This window comes from Bos mutus, chromosome 22 (genome assembly GCF_027580195.1).
Source record: "Bos mutus isolate GX-2022 chromosome 22, NWIPB_WYAK_1.1, whole genome shotgun sequence".
NCBI classification, from domain to species: Eukaryota; Metazoa; Chordata; class Mammalia; order Artiodactyla; family Bovidae; genus Bos; species Bos mutus.
This window is the reverse complement of record NC_091638.1, coordinates 56,511,824-56,532,730: the sequence shown is the minus strand read 5'-3', so window position 1 is coordinate 56,532,730 and position 20,907 is coordinate 56,511,824. Positions and strand designations below refer to the sequence as shown.

The 20,907-nt window shown below is 50.4% G+C and overlaps 2 protein-coding genes across 9 annotated transcripts in view; one reads left to right on the top strand and one right to left on the bottom strand.

The window, feature by feature from the left end:
- Positions 1 to 15,004, bottom strand: part of TMEM40 (transmembrane protein 40) — a 43,063-nt gene extending 28,059 nt beyond the window's left edge. For 2 of the 8 annotated variants that reach the window (XM_070359835.1, XM_070359834.1), the window contains exons 1-3: positions 14,789 to 15,004; positions 14,402 to 14,699; positions 12,038 to 12,285 (exon numbers count right to left, since the gene is read on the bottom strand). The gene's annotated coding sequence lies outside the window, so the exon portion shown is untranslated. Of the gene's footprint in view, positions 1 to 4,412; positions 4,507 to 12,037; positions 12,286 to 14,401; positions 14,700 to 14,788 lie in introns of those variants that run through there. The other 6 variants (XM_070359830.1, XM_070359831.1, XM_070359836.1 and 3 more) reach the window with 5 other exon arrangements.
- Positions 15,005 to 15,097: 93 nt separating this feature from the next.
- Positions 15,098 to 20,907, top strand: part of CAND2 (cullin associated and neddylation dissociated 2 (putative)) — a 28,402-nt gene continuing 22,592 nt past the window's right edge. Inside the window, exons 1-2 of the mRNA XM_070359829.1 lie at positions 15,098 to 15,251; positions 20,270 to 20,413. Coding sequence (XP_070215930.1) covers positions 15,184 to 15,251; positions 20,270 to 20,413 — 212 coding nt within the window. The 5' untranslated portion in view covers positions 15,098 to 15,183. The remainder of the gene's footprint in view (positions 15,252 to 20,269; positions 20,414 to 20,907) is intronic.

The following is a 20,907-nucleotide window of genomic DNA, read 5'->3' as shown; positions in this document are numbered from 1 at the left end:
TACCATCTCCTATCCTAGGGCTCAATCTTGGGTCCCGAACAGAAGAGAGTCGGACAAATCAAGATAATTCAGAGGATAAGGGGGGTGTAGAGACTATATCCAAGAGAATTAGATGAAGGAGCAGGTGTGTTAGTGCACAGCCATGTCCGACTTGCTCAGCCTAAGGATAAGCACTGCATAAATAGACCTGGTCACTGTCCCCAAGTCTTTGCAGGGCTCCTCCAGGACAGGGGGACAAGGTGGGGCTGTGAACTCAGAGGGAGCAGTCAGGATCTTGGGGAGTCACCAAGGCAGATGCCAGCTCAATATATGGAAAAACTGTCTAAAAATGATAACTGCTTCATGTGGTCACAAGCACCCTGCATGAGAGGTGGCAAGCTGAGGCATGGCAGCGGTGGGCTTAGATGTCCTTAGCTCAAAACCTATTAGTCTCTCAAATAATAATCTGCAAAGCACAGGAAGGACAAATCAGTTCACCTATTGCTACTTAACTTTGTAAAATTTAAGTCGATTTCTTTTTGGCTTTGCTGGCTCTTTGCTGCTGTGCAGACTTTCTTCCAGTTGCAGCAAGTGGCGGCTACTCTCTAGTTGTGGCAAACAGGCTTCTTACTGCAGCGGCTTCCTTGTTGCAGAGCACAGGCTATAAGGCACACAGGCTTCAGTAACTGTGACTTCTGGACTCTGTGACTTCAGTAATTGTGATCACAGGCTCAACAGTTGTGGCACACGGGCTTAGTTGCAATGAGGCATACGGAATCTTCCTGGATCAGGGATCGAACCTGTGTCTCCTGCATTGGCAGATGGATTCGTTACCACTGAGTCACCAAGGAAGCCCTACTTCTACTTTAGTTTTAGCTAAAAATAGTTAAGAGTACATAGTTCAACTCTAATGTGCACCCTTGGCCATATATCAGACACCCAACACCATGTCCACTAAGTGGGGTCCCTAGAGGCCAATAGGGAAGTCCACAGTGCAGACAGGTCTGCTGTGGCCATATCTTCCGTTCCTCCATGGTCAGCCTGTTGCCCTATATTGCCGTGTCCTGGTGGTGGGTTAGGATCAAACAATGCAGCTTTAATTGAATCAGCCCCTGTAGTGTGGACGAGTGGCTTCAAAGAGTCCCTGTCAAGAAACCACGGAAGGAGATAGGGCTAATCAAGAAAGCACAAGCCAGACACAGGAAAAGCGTGGAAGAGACCCACCACTGCTCCTCGTTCAAGTCCTACAGCAGCCACCCTAATGTTGCAAATGATAATGAACAGGATCTCAGACACACACACTGTTGCTGACTGAAATCATAATAAGAAAACTCCCTGAAAGGTGAACTTCCATTCACTATCGTTGGTGATGGAAAGTCACTCTGAATATACTATGTTGGGGCTTGAGATATTAACTAATGGTTCCAGTACCTGTATACGACAAACCTAGACAGTGTATTAAAAAGCAGAGACATCACTTTGCCAACAAAGTTCAGTATAGTCAAAGCTATGGTTTTTCTAGTAGTCACATATGGATGTGAGAGTTGAACCATAAAGAAGGCTGAGCGCTGAAGAATTGATGTTTTTGAACTGTGGTGCTGGAGGGGACTCTTGAGAGTCCCTTGGACTACAAGGAGATCAAATGAGTTAATCCTAAAGGAAATCAACCCTGAGAATATTCATTGGAAAGACTGATGCTGAAGCTGAAGCTCCAATACTTTGGCCACCTAAAGCGAAGAGCTGACTCATTGGAAAAGACCCCGATGCTGGAAAAGATTGAAGGTAAAGGAGAAAAGAGTAACAGAGGATGAGATGGTTAGATAGTATCACTGACTCAATGGACGGGAATTTGAGCAAACTCCAGGAGACAGTGAAGAACAGGGAAGCCTGGTGTACTGCAGTCTATGGGGTCGCAAAGAGATAGACAAGACTGAGCAACTGAACAACAACTTGTATATAATTTCTAAATCCATAAGTAAATATATGTGTTGGGGGTGCCTAAACATTTTTCTTGGGTAGAAGGTGTTATCAAAAAGTCTGATGAACACTGCTCTGGATTTTTAGGCCCAGCTAGACACTAGGGAATGCTATTCCCTGTTTAGGTTGGGGGTCTAATTAGATTTGTTTTGGATTTAGGAACAAAAAAACTAGTGGGAAGTGTGCTCCTGAGTAAACTTTTTTGAAGTTCACAACAACCACAATGTTTGAAAATTAATGGGAAGAAACCAAAAGCTCTGAAAAGGTTTTCCATGGCTCTGACCCTCCAAGGTGGGTGTCTTGTTAAACAGCCAGAGCCAGGTCAGGCTCCTCTTTCTCATTCTCTCATCCCAGATGCTCTCAGTTTCTCTGTCTGTCTTCTCTCTCTCTCTTTCTATCTTTTCCCATCAGTATCTCACATTCTCTCTCTCTCTCTCTCTCACACACACTCACACACAATTGGCAACAGCAAAGACCAGACAAAAGGCATCCAGAGCAGGAGAAAAAGCTTGCTGCCTCTTGAATGTCAGACAGACCTGGACTCACTTCCCACCTCTACCGACCACTGACTGTGAGATCACTGCAAGTCTCCCCCAGTCTCAGAGCCTCAGAATCTCCCCTGGAATAGGCACATCAACAACTCAACAATAACATGACAACCCAATTTCAAAATAGCCAAAGGCTTTCAACAGACATTTCTCTAAAGAAGATGTACAGATTGACAACAGCATATGGAAAGATGCTCGACATCACTAGTCATTATAGAAGTGAAAATCAAAACCACAGTGAGACACCACTTCACACTTGCTAGGATGGCTAAAATATGAAATACAAATAACAAGTTCTGGGGAGGATGTGGAAAATGTGGAGATCTGACATACTGTCGGCGGGAACGTAAAATGGTGCAGCTAGTTTGGAAAACAGTTTGAATTCCTCACAATGTTACACACAGTTTCGCCATAGGACCCAGCGAGTCCTCCATATTATGTCCAAGAGAATTGACAGTCTATGTACACACAGACTTGTACATGAATGTCCACAGCAGCATTACTCATAACAGCCAAAAAGTGGGAACAACCCAAATATCCATCAACTGATGGGTGAATAAACCAGATGTGGTATCATCATACAAGGTTCTTCAACCATAGCAAGGAATGAAGTGCTGACACACGCTAAAACATGCATAAACCTTGAAAACATTATGCTCAGAGAAAGAAGCCAGTCAGAAGAGAGCCCCTATTGTATGATGCCATTTACATGAAATGTCCAGAATAAGCAGATCCATAGAAACAGAAAGTGGATTAGTGGTTGCCAGGGAGAAGGGGACACGGCGAGTGACTGCTAGAGGGTATGGGGTTTATTTGGGGAGGATAAAAATGTTCTAAATTAGACAGTGGTGAATAAACTGAAACTTTCTTCACAACTTGGTGAATAAACTGAAAACCACTGACGTGCACACTTTAAAAAAGGTGAATTTTATGGCATGTGAATCATATCTCCATAAAGTTATTTAATTTTTTTTAAAGAAAGATAACTTCCCACATAGAGCTGTTATGAAAATGAAAGAAGGCCTCCATCCGCGATAACCAGAAGGGTCCCCAGTTCTGGTATGTGGCCAGCATGTGGGAGACCACGCGCTAAGAGGGTGATCTGGCAACGATCTCAAAGCACAAGGACTCTCGTTTTTCAGAAGGCTGCGCCAGCCCAAACGCAGGGAGACGCGGAGACAGGAGGGGGTTCATTAGTATAGATCTGCTTGGACTCCAAACAGGACAAACACACCCTCCTGACGTGACTTTTCTCTCAGTTTCTATACAAACCAGGTCAAAATGATAAGCCCCAGATCATAATCTTTCCCGCCCCCAGTGAAAGGAAAAATGGGCTGGCTTCCGGCCCAAAAGCCGCCTCCCAGGAGAGAAGCCAGGATGCTCTGCACACAGGTGAGGGGACTCGGGGCTCCCTCTCGGCCGCACCCCCGCCCCGTAAGCTTCCGACAGCAGCGGGGCTCCCCCTTCCCTCAGCTCTCCGTTCAGTACTTTTTCCTCAAAGATGCCTTCGAGCCCCGAGGCCAGGGCAGCTTCTGCGGGGAAGGGGAGGGCGAATCTGTGGGTCTCACGAGGGCGGAGAGGGGCGAAGCCTTCCGAGAGTTAGTCAGACCCTTCACCTCACAAATGGGGAAGCTGAGGTCGTAATGTTTCTGAAGGCCCCGCAGAGCAAGTTAGCGACAGACCCAGAGTGGGCCGGCGGGACGCTCCCAGCACCGGGGAGAACTTCACTCTCCTCTGACTCTCCAGAGGAGACGGAGGCGCTCACCTGACTGGGAAGCCCCTGAGTGGGACTCAAATTCAGGCCCGCCGGGAACCACAGAATGTCAGGCCTGCTGAAGAGCTTCTTTCTCCCCAAAACTCGGAAGAAAATCCCCCCACCCCGCCCCTCAGGCGCCCCGTGTCCCTTACCTGAGCTCCGGAGGCAGGTGCGTGCTGGAGGCGATGCGACCGTGGACTGCTGGTGCCCGGGGAGGGGCGGGGGAGGAGGGCGGAGAGGTGGCCCCGCCCCCGACGGGAGGGGCGGGGCCTGACGCTGGGCAGGGCGGGGCCTGAAGCTGCGCTGGGGGCCCCAGGTTCACAAGCTCACCGGCGTGGCATTCCTTCCTGCGGTGCCGTCGGCCCCCGGTCTTCCTGTCTGATCTGACTCTTACCCCGGTATGCCAGAAGGGCAGATGGGGCGGGTGCACCCCTAGGCCCCTGTCTCCTCCTCCCCTCGGGGCCATGGCCATGCCCTCTAACTTCAGGACCTGTCGCACCACTCTGGCTGTGTCAAGCTCCGTCCTAGGGCCGCCTCCTCCCTGCCATGGGTGAGGCTGACTCAGGGCACAGCCATGTGGGCCAACCTGATGCTCCCCAGAGGACGGAGGTTAGACCGGCAGCAGAAGAGGAGGCCCTAGGCTCAGTGTTGCCTTGACAGACTCCTGTGAGTGGGGCTGGCAATGCCCTCCGGTGGTGAGGAAACTAGGCAAAGGCTAGAATATCTACTGACTTGTGGATCCCAAATGGGTGGGGGGTGGGGACAGACCTCTCAAAGTTGAGGCCAGAATTAACTCCAGCTCAGCTTGCCTCTCTCACTCACCTCTCAAACACTCTGGAAGAAGTACAGTAAACAAGTCCTTCCCTGCCCTGGGTAGCAGCCTGAGGGAGACAGGCCATGACAATCTCCATGAAGGCAAGGCCCAAGAAGCTGGGGGTTCCCAGGAGGGCTTCCTGGAAGAGGAATCATCTAAGCTCAGGAGTCATCCTTGGAATCATCCTTGACTCTGCTCTCTCATACTCTGGTTCTGACTTCTCTGGAAAACCCTGTTGGCCCTCCCTTCAACATATTCTGAATCCAGCCTCTTCATGCCATCTCCTTGCAACCACCCTGGTATCCACTAGTCTCTTTGCTCCTGTCCACCACCCACTATCTGTTCTCATCAGGGCAGCCAGAGGGATCTGGTTAAAACCAAGTCAGCTCATGTCCCCCCCTCTGCTCAGCACCCCGCCAGGACGCCCCCCCCCTTACTAACTTCTATTCTTACACAGCCCTGTACTATGTGCCGCCCACTCCTTGCCCTCTCTGACATTAATTCCTATGACGTCCTCTCTCACTCTGCCCCAGCCACCCAGGAATGTGCCCTAAACACTCCAGTTAGGCCCTCCCTCCTCAGGGCCTTTGCCCTGGCTGTTCCCTCTGCCTAGAGTGCTTTTCCCAGACAGCCACCTTGCTCCTTCCCTCACTTTTTCAGGTCTCTCTAGCCAAACATCACCGTTTCCAAGAAGCCTTCCCTGACCACCCTGTATATAGTAGTAACCACCAGCACCGCCTTTCTCTTGCATCCTGCTTTACTGCTCACCATCAGACACGCTATTTTCTTGTTATGTATACCTCCTTCTTATGTGTTTCTTAGTTTTAAGATCTGGAACAGTGTCCAACACGTAGTAGGTGCTCGATAAATTTTGTAGAATGAGAGTGACCTGAAAGGGTAGCCCAAGATGCATTCCAAGGGTGCAAAGGTTTAGAGGTAGAAGGCACCAAGTGTGCAAAGGTTTAGTGGTAAGAGGCACTATTGTGTTGAGGACCTGCAAATGAATTCAGTAAAGTGGGAGAGTGGGGGGCTTGGGGGCTAGAGGAGGGGAGAAGGGAAAGAGAGAGAGGACTTGGAAGCCACATCAAGGAGATCAGGCATTATCCTGAGGGTGATGGGGATACGATCAAATCTTACGTTTCAGACCAATGATTTGGCTGCCGTATTGTGGACTGGCAATTTGAAATATTGAGCTATTTCAAATCCTGAAAGATGATGCTGTGAAAGTGCTGCACTCAATATGCCAGCAAATTTGGAAAACTCAGCAGTGGCCACAGGACTGGAAAAGGTCAGTTTTCATTCCAATCCCAAAGAAAGGCAATGCCAAAGAATGCTCAAACTACCGCACAATCGCACTCATCTCACACGCTAGTAAAGTAATGCTCAAAATTCTCCAAGCCAGGCTTCAGCAATATGTGAACCATGAAATTTCAGATGTTCAAGCTGGTTTTAGAAAAGGCAGAAGAACCAGAGATCAAATTGCCAACATCCGCTGGATCATGGAAAAAGCAAGAGAGTTCCAGAAAAACATCTATTTCTGCTTTATTGACTATGCCAAAGCCTTTGACTGTGTGGATAACAATAAACTGTGGAAAATTCTGAAAGAGATGGGAATACCAGACCACCTGACCTGCCTCTTGAGAAACCTATATGCAGGTCAGGAAGCAACAGTTAGAACTGGACATGGAACAACAGACTGGTTCCAAATAGGAAAAGGAGTATGTCAAGGCTGTATATTGTCACCCTGCTTATTTAACTTGTATGTAGAGTACATCATGAGAAACGCTGGGCTGGAAGAAGCACAAGTTAGAATCAAGATTGCTGGGAGAAATATCAATACCCTCAGATATGCAGATGACACCACCCTTATGGCAGAAAGTGAAGAGCCTCTTGATGAAAGTGAAAGAAGAGAGAGAAAAAGTTGGCTTAAAGCTCAACATTCAGAATACTAAGATCATGGCATATGGTCCCATCAGTTCATGGGAAATAGATGGGGAAACAGTGTCAGACTTTATTTTTTTGGACTCCAAAATCACTGAAGATGGTGACTGTAGCCATGAAATTAAAAGATGCTTACTCCTTGGAAGAAAAGTTATGACCAACCTAGATAACATATTGAAAGCAGAGACATTACTTTGTCAACAAAGGTCCGTCTAGTCAAGGCTATGGTTTTTCCAGTGGTCATGTATGGATGTGAGAGTTGGACTGTGAAGAAGGCTGAGCTCCGAAGAATTGATGCTTTTGAACTGTGGTGTTGGAGAAGACTCTTGAGAGTCCCTTGGACTGCAAGGAGATCCAACCAGTCCATTCTGAAGGAGATCGGCCCTGGGATTTCTTTGTAAGGAATGATGCTAAAGCTGAAACTCCAGTACTTTGGCCACCTCATGCGAAGAGTTGACTCATTGGAAAAGACTCTGATGCTGGAAGGGATTGGGGGCAAGAGGAGAAGGGGACGACAGAGGATGAGATGGCTGGATGGCATCACTGACTCGATGGATGTGAGTCTGAGTGAACTCCAGGAGTTGGTGATGGACAGGGAGGCCTGGCGTGCTGCGATTCATGGGGTCGCAAAGAGTCAGACACGACTGAGCGACTGAACTGAACTGATTGTGGATTGGGGGGCAAAACACAAGGGGCAGAATCCTGGTGAGCTGGTGCAGTGGCAGGGGTAGAGAGGACTAGGGACAGGGGCGCAGCATTGTGCAAAACAGTGGCCACCAGCCATGTGTGGTTATGCAGCCTTTGAAATGTGGCTGGGCAGAGTTGAGATGTACTATAAGTGTAAAATATATAGTATGATTATATATTAATTACTAATATTATATATTAATTATGTATATTATAATATATTTATATGAATATATTTATATATTTATATACATTATACTATATTATATTGATATATCGATATATATTATATGTTATAATATAGTATTATATATATTATATATCTTCTATGATATAATATATAATATATAATATCTACATATAATATACATTTATCATATATAATATGTGATATACATTATATATCATATATAATATCTATATAGGTATATCTATCTATATTATCTATCTATATATATTAAATATATTATATATAAATTTTATAAATATAGTATATATATTATATATCATGTATAATATTATATAATATATATAATATATATATTTATTTAATTATAATATATAATTATAATGTATATTGTATTTATATATTACTATACATTATATATTATATATTATATTTTATATACATAATATATAATATAGTAATATAATATATATTACTATAATAAAATAATATATTTTGATATATAATATATAATAATTCTTATATATAATATATATATCCATATATACACATATAGTGAATATGTGTGTGTGTGTGTGTGTGTGTGTGTTTGGTTTTTTGGCTATGCAGCTTGTGGGATCTTAGTTCCCCAACCAGGGATCAAACCCAGGTCCTCAGCCGTGAGAGCCCAGAGTCCTAACCACTGGACCACCAGGGAATTCCCTCACAATATACTGCTATTGGACACTGTTGATTTAGAGGGGAGAATTGAGAGGGCTTGGTGGCTCTGGACTGTGCAGGTGAGGGAGAACTTTGGTCTAATTGCAAGTCTCCTCTCCCCTCTAATTGCTCCTTTCTGATGAGACCATGCAGTCCAGTGGCAGAGAGAACTGGCCAGGAGAGAGCCAAGAGGGTTAGTTTCATCTCAGCACAAGGACACACACAAGTCATATCTTCACAGTAAAAACTATCTAGAAATGAAATAGGTTGACAGAATAGGCAATGAGATCTCCGTCCCTAGAAAAATGAACTTGAGAGCCACCATTAAGCAAGGGGAAGGAAGTTGAACTAATCAGTTGTCCTCAAAATGTGGTCCCTGGACCAGCAATATCAGCATCACCTGTAACCTTTTTAGAAAAGCAAACTCTTGAGTCCCATCCTAGTCCTAATGAATCAGAGACTCTGGAGGTGGGAACTGCAATTTGTATTTTAGCCACCCTCCAACATGCCGGGTGAGTCTTGTGCTTGCTCACATTGAAGAACCAATGGACTATGTTATACTTCCTACCACTGAAAGGTTTCAGTGACTGGCACGTAGTAGTGCCCATAAGACCCAGTCAATGCCTCGTGTTTACTATCTTCTACTTCCAGGTGGTTCAGTGGTAAAGAAACTTCCTGCCAAGCAGAAGACGCGGGTTCAGTCCCTGGGTGGGGAAGATCCCCTGGAGAAGGAAGCGGCAACCTGCAGTATTCTTGCCCGGGAAATTCCATGGACAGAGGAGCCTGGCAGGCCACAGTCAATGGGGTCGAAAAAAATGAACGGAGTGACATCCCGTCCCTCACGATGGAGTGACTACACAGTACAGAGCAGTCCCAGGTGAGGGTACTTCCCCTCTCTGAGCAAATAAGAGTTGACCTCCGGAAGGTTGGATGGAGGACCTCCAGGCATTTCCTACCTCTCTGCCGTGGGCGGATCTCCAGGGCCATGACAGAGCTGCCAGAGGCATGAGGGAGTCCAACTTAGCTCCATCCTGAGGTGACCTCACTGCTGTGTGTATGTCGGGGGAGTGATTCATGGGACAACCTCCCACCATCCTGTGGGCACAGCTGACAGCCCCGGGGAGCTAGCTCAGCAGCTGAGCCTGGCATCCGGCTTCCCTGCATTCCAGAACTGACAGCCGGGGTGGGGGGCCCCCTGACTCAGCAGGCACGTGAACTCTGCAGACAGCAGTTACACAGCTTGACAGCTTGGCCTCAGTCTCCACATCCGTCACAGTGGGGGAGACGGCTGTCCCAACCCATGGTGAGATTATTTGCATGAAGTGTTCGGGGCGGTGCCTGGACCAGCCCTTCCTAGGCCTTGACACTCTTGTAATGAAGCTCTGGGATCCCTCAGGCGGATGGGAACTCCCCAGAGACTTCCTGGGTCTGGTCTGAGAGTGATGCCCTGTGGGTGTAGGGGGCTGGAGAACATGCCCCTACTATGAACACCCTGGAGCCTGGTTCTTTTTTAAATTGTCATTAATAATTAATTAATTTGTGCTGGATCTTTGTTGCCACACGGCTTTTTCTCTAGCTGTGGTGTGCAGGCTTCTCGTTGCGGTGGCTTCCCCTCTTGTTTCGGAGCACGGGCTCTAGAGTGTTCGGGCTTCAGTAGTTGCAGCGTGCGAGTTCCAGAGCACAGGCTCAGTGGTTGTGATGCACAGGCTTGCTGGCTGTGTGGCATGTGGGATCTTCCCAGATCAGGGACTGAACCCGTGTCTCCTGCGTCAGCAGGTGGATTGTTAATCACTGAGCCTCCAGGGGAGCCCAAGCCCAGTTCTTGACGTGAGTTTCTACTTACTCACCAAATGGATGCCTCTGACGGCAGGGCCTGTCTTAATCATTTTCAAACATTTCTTAAATGAATGCTCTAAACAGGAACTATCGCCCCATTTCATGGATGAGAAAAGTGAGAACCAAAGGAGTACGGGACTGCTCAGGGTGACATAACAGATATGGCCAAGTCGGGACTCGAACCCAGGTTTCCCCAACTCCAAAGGCAGGACTTTTTTCACTGCTCCATGGAGAAACTCCAACCTAACCTAGCTTAGAAGCTCCTGTATGTGTCCATCTACTTTTGAAGAGGTAGCCTCTGGCCTTTGCAATTCCATATTCTTTAAGAAACAATGGGTGTATTTGATGCAATCTGAGATGGAGTTGAAAATAGTTCTACATCTAGATTAAGCCTGACTCACCCTGGGCCTCCAGGCCTCAGTTGTTTCAAATATGGAATGGGCCTGTGGAAAACCTCTGCAGCTGAAGGCAAAAGTTGGACCTGGTCATCTTGAGAGCCCTCTGACTCTCAGACACCAGTGTCTCAATGCCCCCCTAAAGAACAAAGACAAGAGCTAATTTTTTTTTTTTTTTCCAAAAAAGGGGGTGGGTGGACTTCCCTGGTGGCTCAGTGGTAAAGAATCTGCCTGCCAGTGCAGGGGAAACGGATACCCGGTCCAGGGAGATTCCACGTGCCATGGAGTAACTAAGCCCGTGCTCCACAAGAGAGTAGCCCCCACTCCCCGCAACTAGAGAAAGCCCTCGCAGAGCGCTGAAGACACAGCACAGCCAAAAATAAATAAATACAACAGTGTGTACTTGTCAAACAAATTTAAAGAGGTGGGAGGGGTGAGTGGTGAAAAAGTCCACCCTGGGACATTCTGACAAATGCAAAATATGGGATTCAGACTCAATTTAGGTGGCTTTTAATTTCTTTTTTAAGCAGAACGATCCTCTTGACAAGTAAACTTTAAGGCATTCTATCAGATCAGAGTGGACTTCTTTTTAGCTGAAGTGGGGGTCCTGGGGCTATCGATGGGAGCACCTGCTCAGCGTCACCTTGCAGGGCTATCTTGAGGGCCTACTGTGAGCTACTTTGTGTCCAGCACACAGCTGGAGCTTTTTAGAAGGGGCAGGATGCATTTCGTGTGTCTGTGCCCCGTACAGGCCATCCAGAAGGCAAAATCTATGAAGTGCCGTAGTTGTAGAAATCGGAGCCCAGTGAATCTTGTGAACACCCTTCTAACAAACGAATTGCCAAGAGACATCTTTAACACAATCTGGGAAACTTGAATATGGACTAAATATTCGATTATTTAAAGGTTAGTGTTATTTTTGTGAGGTATGATATTGGCACAGCAGCCATGTAAAAATGTCATCTGTTGGCATGGCAGGCTGAAGCAATTCCTGGTGACAGGACATTGGGTCTGGGATTTGCTTGCTTAAAAGCACTCCAGCTTTGGGGAAAATGTGGGAGGGGGAGACAGGAAGGACAATCAACCGACGTGAAGAACAGCAGAAGCTAGGGGATATACGCTGGAGTTTATTATATCAATATTATTCTTTCTACTTCCGTGGACATTAGGACGTTTCCATAAAAACAGTCTTTGAGCATGCAGTGTTACTGAACTCACCCGGAGAAAGGCAGTCTCGTCCTACCCTAGTGTCCGAACTGTGGCTTCCAGTGCTTTACCTGAAGCCTGTATTTAAGCTACTGGGTATCAGGAGACTCCCGGCCGGAACTGCTGCTGCAAAGTTTCCAACTGTGAATTCCGTCAGCCTTGGTCATCCTGTCCCATACTTGCTGTTGGGTTTGCAAGTATAGTTCTGTGCTTGAGGAGGTAGTCATAAAGTTCTTTTAATAAATGTGCAAATCGTCAACCTTTATGATGAATAAAAAGAACAGAAAGAAGAGAGGAGGGAGGGAGAAAGGAGCGGGGGAGGAAGGAAATAGGGAGGGAGGGAGATTTTAAAAACGGCTTTTGAGATCATCTTCCGATCCAAGACCCAAATGTTTGGAACAGTCTCACCCATGCTGGAAGGACACAGTGCCTTCAGCCTGGGAATTCTCCTAAGAGCTCTGGGCAGTGACACTCCTGTGAGCAGTGTCTAACTGGGCTCAAGCCCAGGTAGACGTCACAGGACACACCTGTCCTGCAGGTATGAGGAGCGGATGCAGGGCACCCTATGATGGAGCCTGAGACTGTGAGGATACAAGCATGCGTGTCTGGAACACTGGCCCGGATCTCTGCCTGGAGGATGTATCTGCTCCTCAAGGCTGGGCTCACACTTCCCATCTCTCTCCTCTGTTCCCACAATCCTTCCCTCCGCCATCCGACTCAATGTGCGTCTCCTCTACAAGCTGTAACAATAATAAAAACAACTGTGCCTGGCATTCAGCCAAGAGCTTTTCCTTCTTGTGTGGGTGCTATTATTTCCATCTTATAGATGTGGAAACTGAGGCTCAGAGGGGCTGAGCCACTTGCCCGAGGTCACACAGCTAGAGGCGACTCAAATTCAGCTCTGTCTTCTCACAAAAGTAGTTGTTCTTCACCACATCTTAGTTTCCCTCCATATCCCCCCTGTGTTTAACAGCCCGGCTCTTTGGTAAAGACTGACGAAAACTCAGAGCTTCCCAGGTGGAGATAGGGATAAAGAACTCATCTGCCAGTGCAGGAGATGTAAGAGGAGCGGGTTCGATCCCTGGGGTCGGGAAGATCCCCTCAAGGAGGGAATGGGAACCCACTGCAGTATTCCTGCCTGGAGAATCTCATGGACAGAGGAGCCTGGAGGGCTACAGTCCATGGGGTGGCAAAGAGTTGGACACAACTGAAATGACTGAGCACGCACAGATGAACATTCACCGCTTGGCTCCTTGGCTCCCCCTACAGGGCTGGAGCTGCCCGCCTAGATCACTTCCCAAAGATGTGACAGAACAAAAAGATATAACAGAACAAGAGTTTAACCTTGTTTGCTTCAAGCCCAGACATTTTTCTCCATCCCGGAAAGAAGTGGTTTAATATTATAAACAGCCATAAAGTGATTTAGTATTATATATAGCTTGTGGTTGTTGGTGTTTAGTTGCTAAGTCATGTTCGACTCTTTGCGGCCCCATGGACTGTAGCCCGCCAGGCTCTTCTATCCATGGGATTTCCCAGGCAGGAATACTGAAGTGGGTTGCCATTTCCTTCTCCAGGGGATCTTTCCGACCTAGGGATCGAACCCACATCTCTTGTGTCTCCTGGATTGGCAGGCGGATTCTTTACCACTGAGGCACAAGGGAAGCCCCACATGTGACTGGTGGCCATCATATGGGACAGTGCAGATACAGAAAATTTCCAGCATTGCAGTGCTGCTCTGGAGCCCAGAAGCCCATAATAACAGGTACCCAAGAAGTGTGTTATCAAATAAAGATTTCCTTTATCCCCTTCTTACAAGGGTGAGGCGATCATAGCTCAGAGAGGTTGTGTCATTATCCCAAGGCGTCACAGTCAGAAAGCAACTTCGTGGGGATTTGAACCCAGGGTTGTCTTGCACACACGACTCACTTTTCCAAGAGCCAATAGCCTCCTGGCTGTTTAGAGAATTTCTTTTTGTGTGTGTGTGTGTGTAATAAAGTTTTATTAAAGTATAAAGGAGATAGAGAAAGCTTCTGACATAGGCATCAGAAGGGGGCAGAAAGAGTACCCGCTTGCTAGTGTTAAAAAATACAATTGATTATATCTATATCTATATATATATGTATATATTATTTATTTAGCTCGGGGGCTTCTCAATGCAGTGGCTTCTCTTGCTGCAGAGCGCCGCTCAAGAGCAGTTGTCCCACAGAGGCTAAGCTGCTCTGAGGAATGTCGGATCTTCCCTGATCAGGGATGGACCCTGCGTCCTCTGCATTGGCAGGCAGATTCTTGGCCACTGGACCACCAGGGAAGCCCTGGAGAAGTTTTGCTGCTCTACCTGTTTTCCTATAGATCCTGCCACCCTGAGCTTGTACCTACCTGAGGAGAAACTGTGCCGCTTCATTTAAGAATTGTTGCCCAGTCTGGGGTCAGTCCTGATTCCATCCCAGATTGACTGGCTGTGTGACTTGCAGCAAGCCCCTCTGCCTCTATGGCCTCAGTTGCGTTGGGTGTAAGATGAAGAAGCCGGCCGTGATGTCCTGGGTTGAATGAGGCAGGCAGAAGGCCTGGTGCGACAGGGTACTACTCCTCATATCCTGTCTGGCTTTGGGGTGGGCCGCATGGGAAGTGCGCTGGTTGGCTTGACCGACAATAGCAGCTCCTGTTTCTGGAATGCCTGCAGATGAGAAAGCTGAGGCTTAGAGAGGTCAAGTAACTTGGCCAAGGCCTCACAGGAGCAGAACTGACCGAGGTGGGGGCTCCCACCTAAGACTCTCTGGTCACCGTGACTGTGTCTCGCTAGCAGGATCCAGGGTACCACGGGGAATTGTAGGGAGGAGCTGTCCGCTGAGAGGTGGTGAGCTCCCCGTCCGCGGGAGTGTGCAAGCGGTGATGGGCCCTCGGCTGCTACAAGGACGCCGGGGAGGGATCCGCGAGCCCCTCGGCGGGCCCCTCCCGCCTCCCGCCTCCCGCCTCACGCCTCCTGCCTGCCACTTGCTGCCTCCCGCAGCGGCGGCCGCGGCCGCGGCGAGCGCGGCGCCGGCAGGCGGGGCGGGGCGGGGGCGGCTATTTCTGTCCGCTGAGCGCAGCCAGCGCGCGGCGGGGGAGGGGGCCCGCGCCGCCATATTCCCTCCCGCCGGCGGCCCCGCGGCGCAGCCACCATGAGCACCGCCGCCTTCCACATCTCCAGCCTCCTGGAGAAGATGACGTCCAGCGACAAGGACTTCAGGTGCGCCCGCGGCGGGGCTCCGCGCCGGGCCGCCCCGCCCTGAACCCCCGGCCTTCCCCTCCTGGAGCTCCGGTCCTTGCCCCCCGGGACCCTGCAGCCCCCGCCTCGCATCCCTCCCGGAGCTCCACCCCGCCCCCCGAGACGCCCCCTCCCCGCCTCTGCGCCCCGCTCCGGAGCTCGGGGTTTGGGAGGGCGCCCCTTGTCCGCGGATCGCTGCCCGGCCCTCTCCGGGACTCCAGCCCAGCTGCGATTCCCACCGCGCAAACTTCAGCCCCTGCCTCCCGTCCCACCGCTCGGCCCTCGGCCGCCCCGTTTCTCTACTTCTCCTCTCTTGCGTTTCTGCCCAAGCCCGCATTTCTCCGCGCGTGCCACGGGCCCCGGCCCTCCTCTCCAACCCACGCTGAAGCCCTCGGCCTCTCCTGCCTCCTCCTCTCCGCATTGAAACCCGTTCCCTTCCCGGGACTCCAGCCCCCAGGGCTGACTTTTTCACTGGAACCCTCAGCTCAGCCCCCTCTCAGCGACCTCACCTCCACCCCCGCACTTCAGAGGGGTAACCTTTCCCCTTCCCTCCCCTCGCGGGTTTGCTCCGACCCTGCCTGCGGGAGGGGGCTGGGCTGAGTGGCTTTGCAGACGCGGGTAGGTGATGCTTCGGATGGGGGCTTCTACGTTTTTGTGGGCCACTCCCACAAAAACTCCAACCCCCTCCTCCTCTGGGGAATCTGAGGCCCAAGGAGGGGAAAAAGGGTTGGCCCATGATCACGGAGCCTGTTCTGGACCCTCTGAGCTATAAGAAATTTTCAGAGGAGATAGCCACGCCTACCCATTGAGCATTCGGTCAGTTACCCCATTTTACAGATGGGGAGAGTGAGGCTCAGAGGCAGAAAGGGCTCAGGTGCGGTCACAGAGTTAGGAAGTGGAGAATCTGCGTCCACATCCAGGTCAGTCTAACACAGAGGATGAGATTTCGGCAAGGGTGTCTGATTCTTGACTAGGGAGGAGACTGAGGCCCTGCCCTCCTGCTCTGACCCCCGCCTTCAGCAACTCATTCTTCCACAGCCCCCCTTTAGTAGACACCCCGCTTTAGTAGAGCCTCAGAGCCACAGTCCTGGGTTCAGATCCTGCCTCCAGTCATTTACTGGCGGTATGATTTCGGACAAGCTGCTTAATCCCTCTGAGTCTCAGAAGCTCTGTGAAATGGGATAATAGCAACTCACCTGGAGGGTTGGTGTGAAGAGTTAGCTATATGTGGGATGCTGGCACCAGGTGAATGCTTAATTTGTGGTTGCTGTTTGGTGGCTAAATTGTGTCTGACTCTTTTGCCACTGCGTGAACTGTAGCCCGCCAGGCTCCTCTGTCCATGGAATTCTCCAGGCAAGTACTGGAATGGGTTGCCATTTCCTTCTCCAGGGGAATCTTCCCGACCCAGGGGGTCGAACCCGCATCTCCTGCATTGGCTGACGGATTCTTTACCCCTGAGCCACCAGGGAAGCCCCAGGAACACTGTTGTGATCCTGTGCATATCAGAAGGCTGCAGCGTCTCTTTGCTCTGGGCCTTTACCTGGAAGTTCTTTGTCCCTTCATTTCCCTGCTTCACCAGGCTAGCTCCTACTCAGTCATCGCCTCCTTGGGATGCCTCCAGTGCCTGTCCTACGTTTCTGCTGCGTTCTCTTCTGGAGCCTGGGAGACCCGGAGCCCCTGGACTACTGGACTGTATACTCTCCTTCTGTGTCTCGGAGGCTGTTCTGGGTATACAGCAGGTGCTCAGTGAAGGTTTTCTGTGTCCCAGGCTCCCTGTTGTCCAGTATAATCTCATTCAGTCCTCCCGTCTGCCTGCGTGGTCGTGATTGTTCTTCCTGGTCTCCAGAGGCTTGGAGAGGTGAAGTGACTTGCTCAAGGTCACACAGCCGGCCGATGGCCGAGGGGATGTGCCCCACTGTCTAGGGCCTTGGGGCCAGGCTCCAGGAGAGGGAATCAGCCTTGCCAACTGGAGCCTGAGAAGCCCGCCCAGTCTGCTCTGCCAGCGGTCCTGAGAACACTTAAAACCACCCCCAAGCATATGAGGATGGTGTCTATTTTTACAGTCCAAATACCAGGGGGGCTGGGTCCTGCTTGACCAGCTGTCCAGGCACCCATGTGGCCCAGTGTTTCAGCTGAGTCGCCTCTAGGGTTTCTCTGGAATGAAACTGAGACTGTGTCCTCTGGCTCCTGGAGGCAGGTGGTGACTGCAAGTGGGGGTCCTGGGCAGGTGGAGGGAATCTTCCATCCCCGTAGTTCCCAGTCCCCACTCTGTGAGCAGGGGGCTGTTCTGTTCCCACTCAGTCTCCAGCAGTGAAACGAGTAAACTGAGGGATCTTCAGGAATTCCTGCATCATTTTTTTGAATATTTCTTTGTTGATTTGGCTATGCCGGGTCTCACCTTGTGGGAGCACACGGAATCTTTGATCTTCAGTTGCAGCTTGTGGGATCTAGTTCTCTGCCCAGGGATGGAACCGGGGCCCCTGCAGTGGAAGCAGAGTCTTAGCCACTGGAGCACCGGGGAAGTCCCTGCTACATCATTTCTTGAAAACACAGAGTAGTAGTGGTTGAGGAGCCAGGAGAGCTGAGTGGCAGGCTGATTCTTTTCCCACCTTGCTGGGTGACAATGCAGCTGGGTTCTTTGCAACCTCTCTGAGCCTAGTTTCCTCACCTGCCTCATGCTAAGAGCTGGTTGTCCCATTACAACCTCCCAGGGATGTTATGAAGTGGGGCAAAGAAAAGTCCCATTTTTGTAAAAGGAAAAATTGAGGCTGAGAGAGGAGCCAGTTGCTCAAGGTCACCTGGGTGGTAAGTGACATGACCAGTATATTTACTTCAGTGCCCAAGCTCCTATCTACCAAGTTATACCCTTTCCTCTTTGCCCTTCTTACCACCACCGTACACATATACACATGTATTAATATATGTCTGAGAGCTGAGTATTTGCAGGAACTTGGCAGTGTCTGAAATGCTGGAGCATGTTTCAGACGAATGGGTTTCAGCGTTTGGATCTCCACACAGCTCTCTGGCTCTGAGCTCTGTTAGGGGCTGACTCTAACCCTCCTCCCCCTCCTGCCCTCACCCTGCCCGCTCAGGGCCTCTTTGGGCTAGTTGTTTGCTGGGCCTGGAGACTCAGAGATGAACTGACAGGCCTCTATGAGTTCATGTTAAATGGAGGAGACACTGGTAACCAAGCTTGTAGTGCAGTGTGAGAGGTGCTGTAATGAAGGGGAGCAGGGTATCCGAGAGGTTCCTGTCCGGGGAGACCAAGTGTGCTTAGAGACTGTGGGTGGAGGATAGGGCAGGATGGTGAGAGGAGTCTTCCCCAAGACTGGGACATTTGAGTTGGGCCCTTGGCGGATGAATAGGAGTTCGATAGGTGGAAAAGAAAGAAAGGGGCAGGAGGCCCATCTTGGGCAAAGGAGCACATCCCTTGGGTTGCCAGGCTGAGCTGGGTCTCTACAAATTGCAGCAGAAACTCAGCTTCAGGGTCCCGCCTGCCTTCTCTGAACATCCCTTCAGCTGGACAGACTTAGGAGTGCATGTGGCTACCCCAGGCCTTGTTGCTGTTGTTTAATCGTGTCCGACTCTTGGTGACCCCACAGACTGTAGCCCACCAGCCTCCTCTGTTCATGGGGTTTCCCAGGCAAGAATACTGGAGTGAGTTGCCATTTTTTCCTCCAGGGGATCTTCCCAACCCAGGGATCGAACCTGCGTCTCCTGCATTGGGAGGCAGATTCTTGACCATTGGGCCACCTGGGGAGCCCATACCCTCAGCCTTGTCCTGGCTCAGATCCAAATCTCTTCCTTCATCTGACCTTGGCTGCTGCTTCTGCAGCAGGCAGGCCCAGAGGTGGGCATTGTCAACCCTGCCACCCTCTCCCTGCCTCCAGCCTAACCTCCTTCCTTCTCTCAGCAGCTTGAGGCTTATCCCAGCTGTTAAAGATAAACAGCTGTGACACTGACAAGCGCCCTCCTGCCTGAGGGGCCCTGGGGCCCACTGTGACATCCAGCAGCAGGTCTGAGCCTGCAAAGATGAGGCTGGAATCCTACTGTGACCAGTTTTGCCCTAGGAGCCTTGGCTTGGCAGGTTGTGAGGTGCAGGGCTGGGGGAGATTCTTGGTTGACTTGCTAAAGCTAGAAAACCAGGCTGGTGGGGGATCAAAAGCCTGACTCTTTTTCTGGGGCCGCCCACTCTCTGATCTGGACTTCACTGCATCTCGCCTTGCTGCTGTCAAGTGCCTGCAAGAGCCAGTAAGCAGGTGCAGTGGGCCTGGGGAGATCCTGCAGGCCTGGAGAGTGTGTGTCCACCTCCAGAGGCAGCTGTCACCCCTTGAGCCAGGTACTGTCACCGGAAGCTATTGTTCAGTCGCTCAGCCATGTCCTACTCTTTGCCACCCCACGCAGCATGTCACTATCTCCCGGAGCTTGCTCAAACTCATGTCCATTGAGTTGGTGATGCCATCCAACTGTCTCATCCTCTGTCGTCCCCTTCTCCTCCTGCCCTCAGTCTTTCCCAGCATCAGGGTCTTTTCCGGTGAGTCGGCTTCTTCACATCAGGTGGTCAGAGTAGTGGAGCTTCAGCTTCAGCATCAGTCTTTCCAATGAATATTCAGGGTTGATTTCCTTTAGGATGGACTGGTCTGATCTCCTTGCTGTCCAGCGGAGTCTCAAGAGTCTGCTCTAGCACCACAGTTCGAAAGCATCTGTTCTTTGGTGCTCAGCCTTCTTTACGGTCCAGCTCTCACATCCGTACATGACTAGTGGAAAAACCATAGACTGTAGACCCAGCTGTATTCAGACAAGAGAATCTGGAAGTCAGTACATGCTCACACACAGGACTCCTTGTGATGACCTAGCTGTGCCCACAGCCCAGATAATCCACCTGCTCTTGACTGCCCCTTTGTATCAAGGTGTGCTCCTGGGAGAAACTGTAAGGGTACTGCCCAAGTCACCAGGGCCCGGGGCCTGCTCGGCAATGCCCCTCCGCCCTCCCTGCCCAGGTTCATGGCCACCAGTGACCTGATGTCGGAGCTTCAGAAGGACTCCATCCAGCTGGACGAGGACAGTGAGCGCAAGGTGGTGAAGATGCTACTCCGGCTCCTGGAGGACAAGAACGGGGAGGTGCAGAACCTGGCAGTCAAGTGGTAAGTGTCGGCCCCGCTGGGAGCCAGAGGGTCCCTGCCCCTTTGGGGTCCAGCCTCTGGGAGAAGACTGGCTGAGAAGTTCTTGGAGCACCTTCCCGGGTCAGGCAGATCCCCTGGAGAAGGGCATGGCAACCCACTCCAGTATTCTTGCCTGGAGAATCCCATGGACAGAGGAGCCTGGCGGGCTACAGTCTGTGGGGTCGCAAAGAGTCAGACATGACCAAGCAACTCCTTAGAGTGCCAGTCGAGCTGGACAGTGCCTTGCTCTGGGTTCCCCTGGAAGTACACCCTGTGGCAGGGGTTCACGTGTAAGTTTATTAGGGAAGAGATCCCAGGAAGCTGGTGGGGCCATAGGGAAGGAAGAAAAGCAATAAACATGACTTCTCAAGCAGCGTACCGCTGTGGGCAAGGGGCGCTTAACCCTGCTGGGGCGGGGGGTGGTCCCTGGAATGCAGTGTAGGACAAGACCTTCAGGGGGGTCCCAGCTGCCAGCT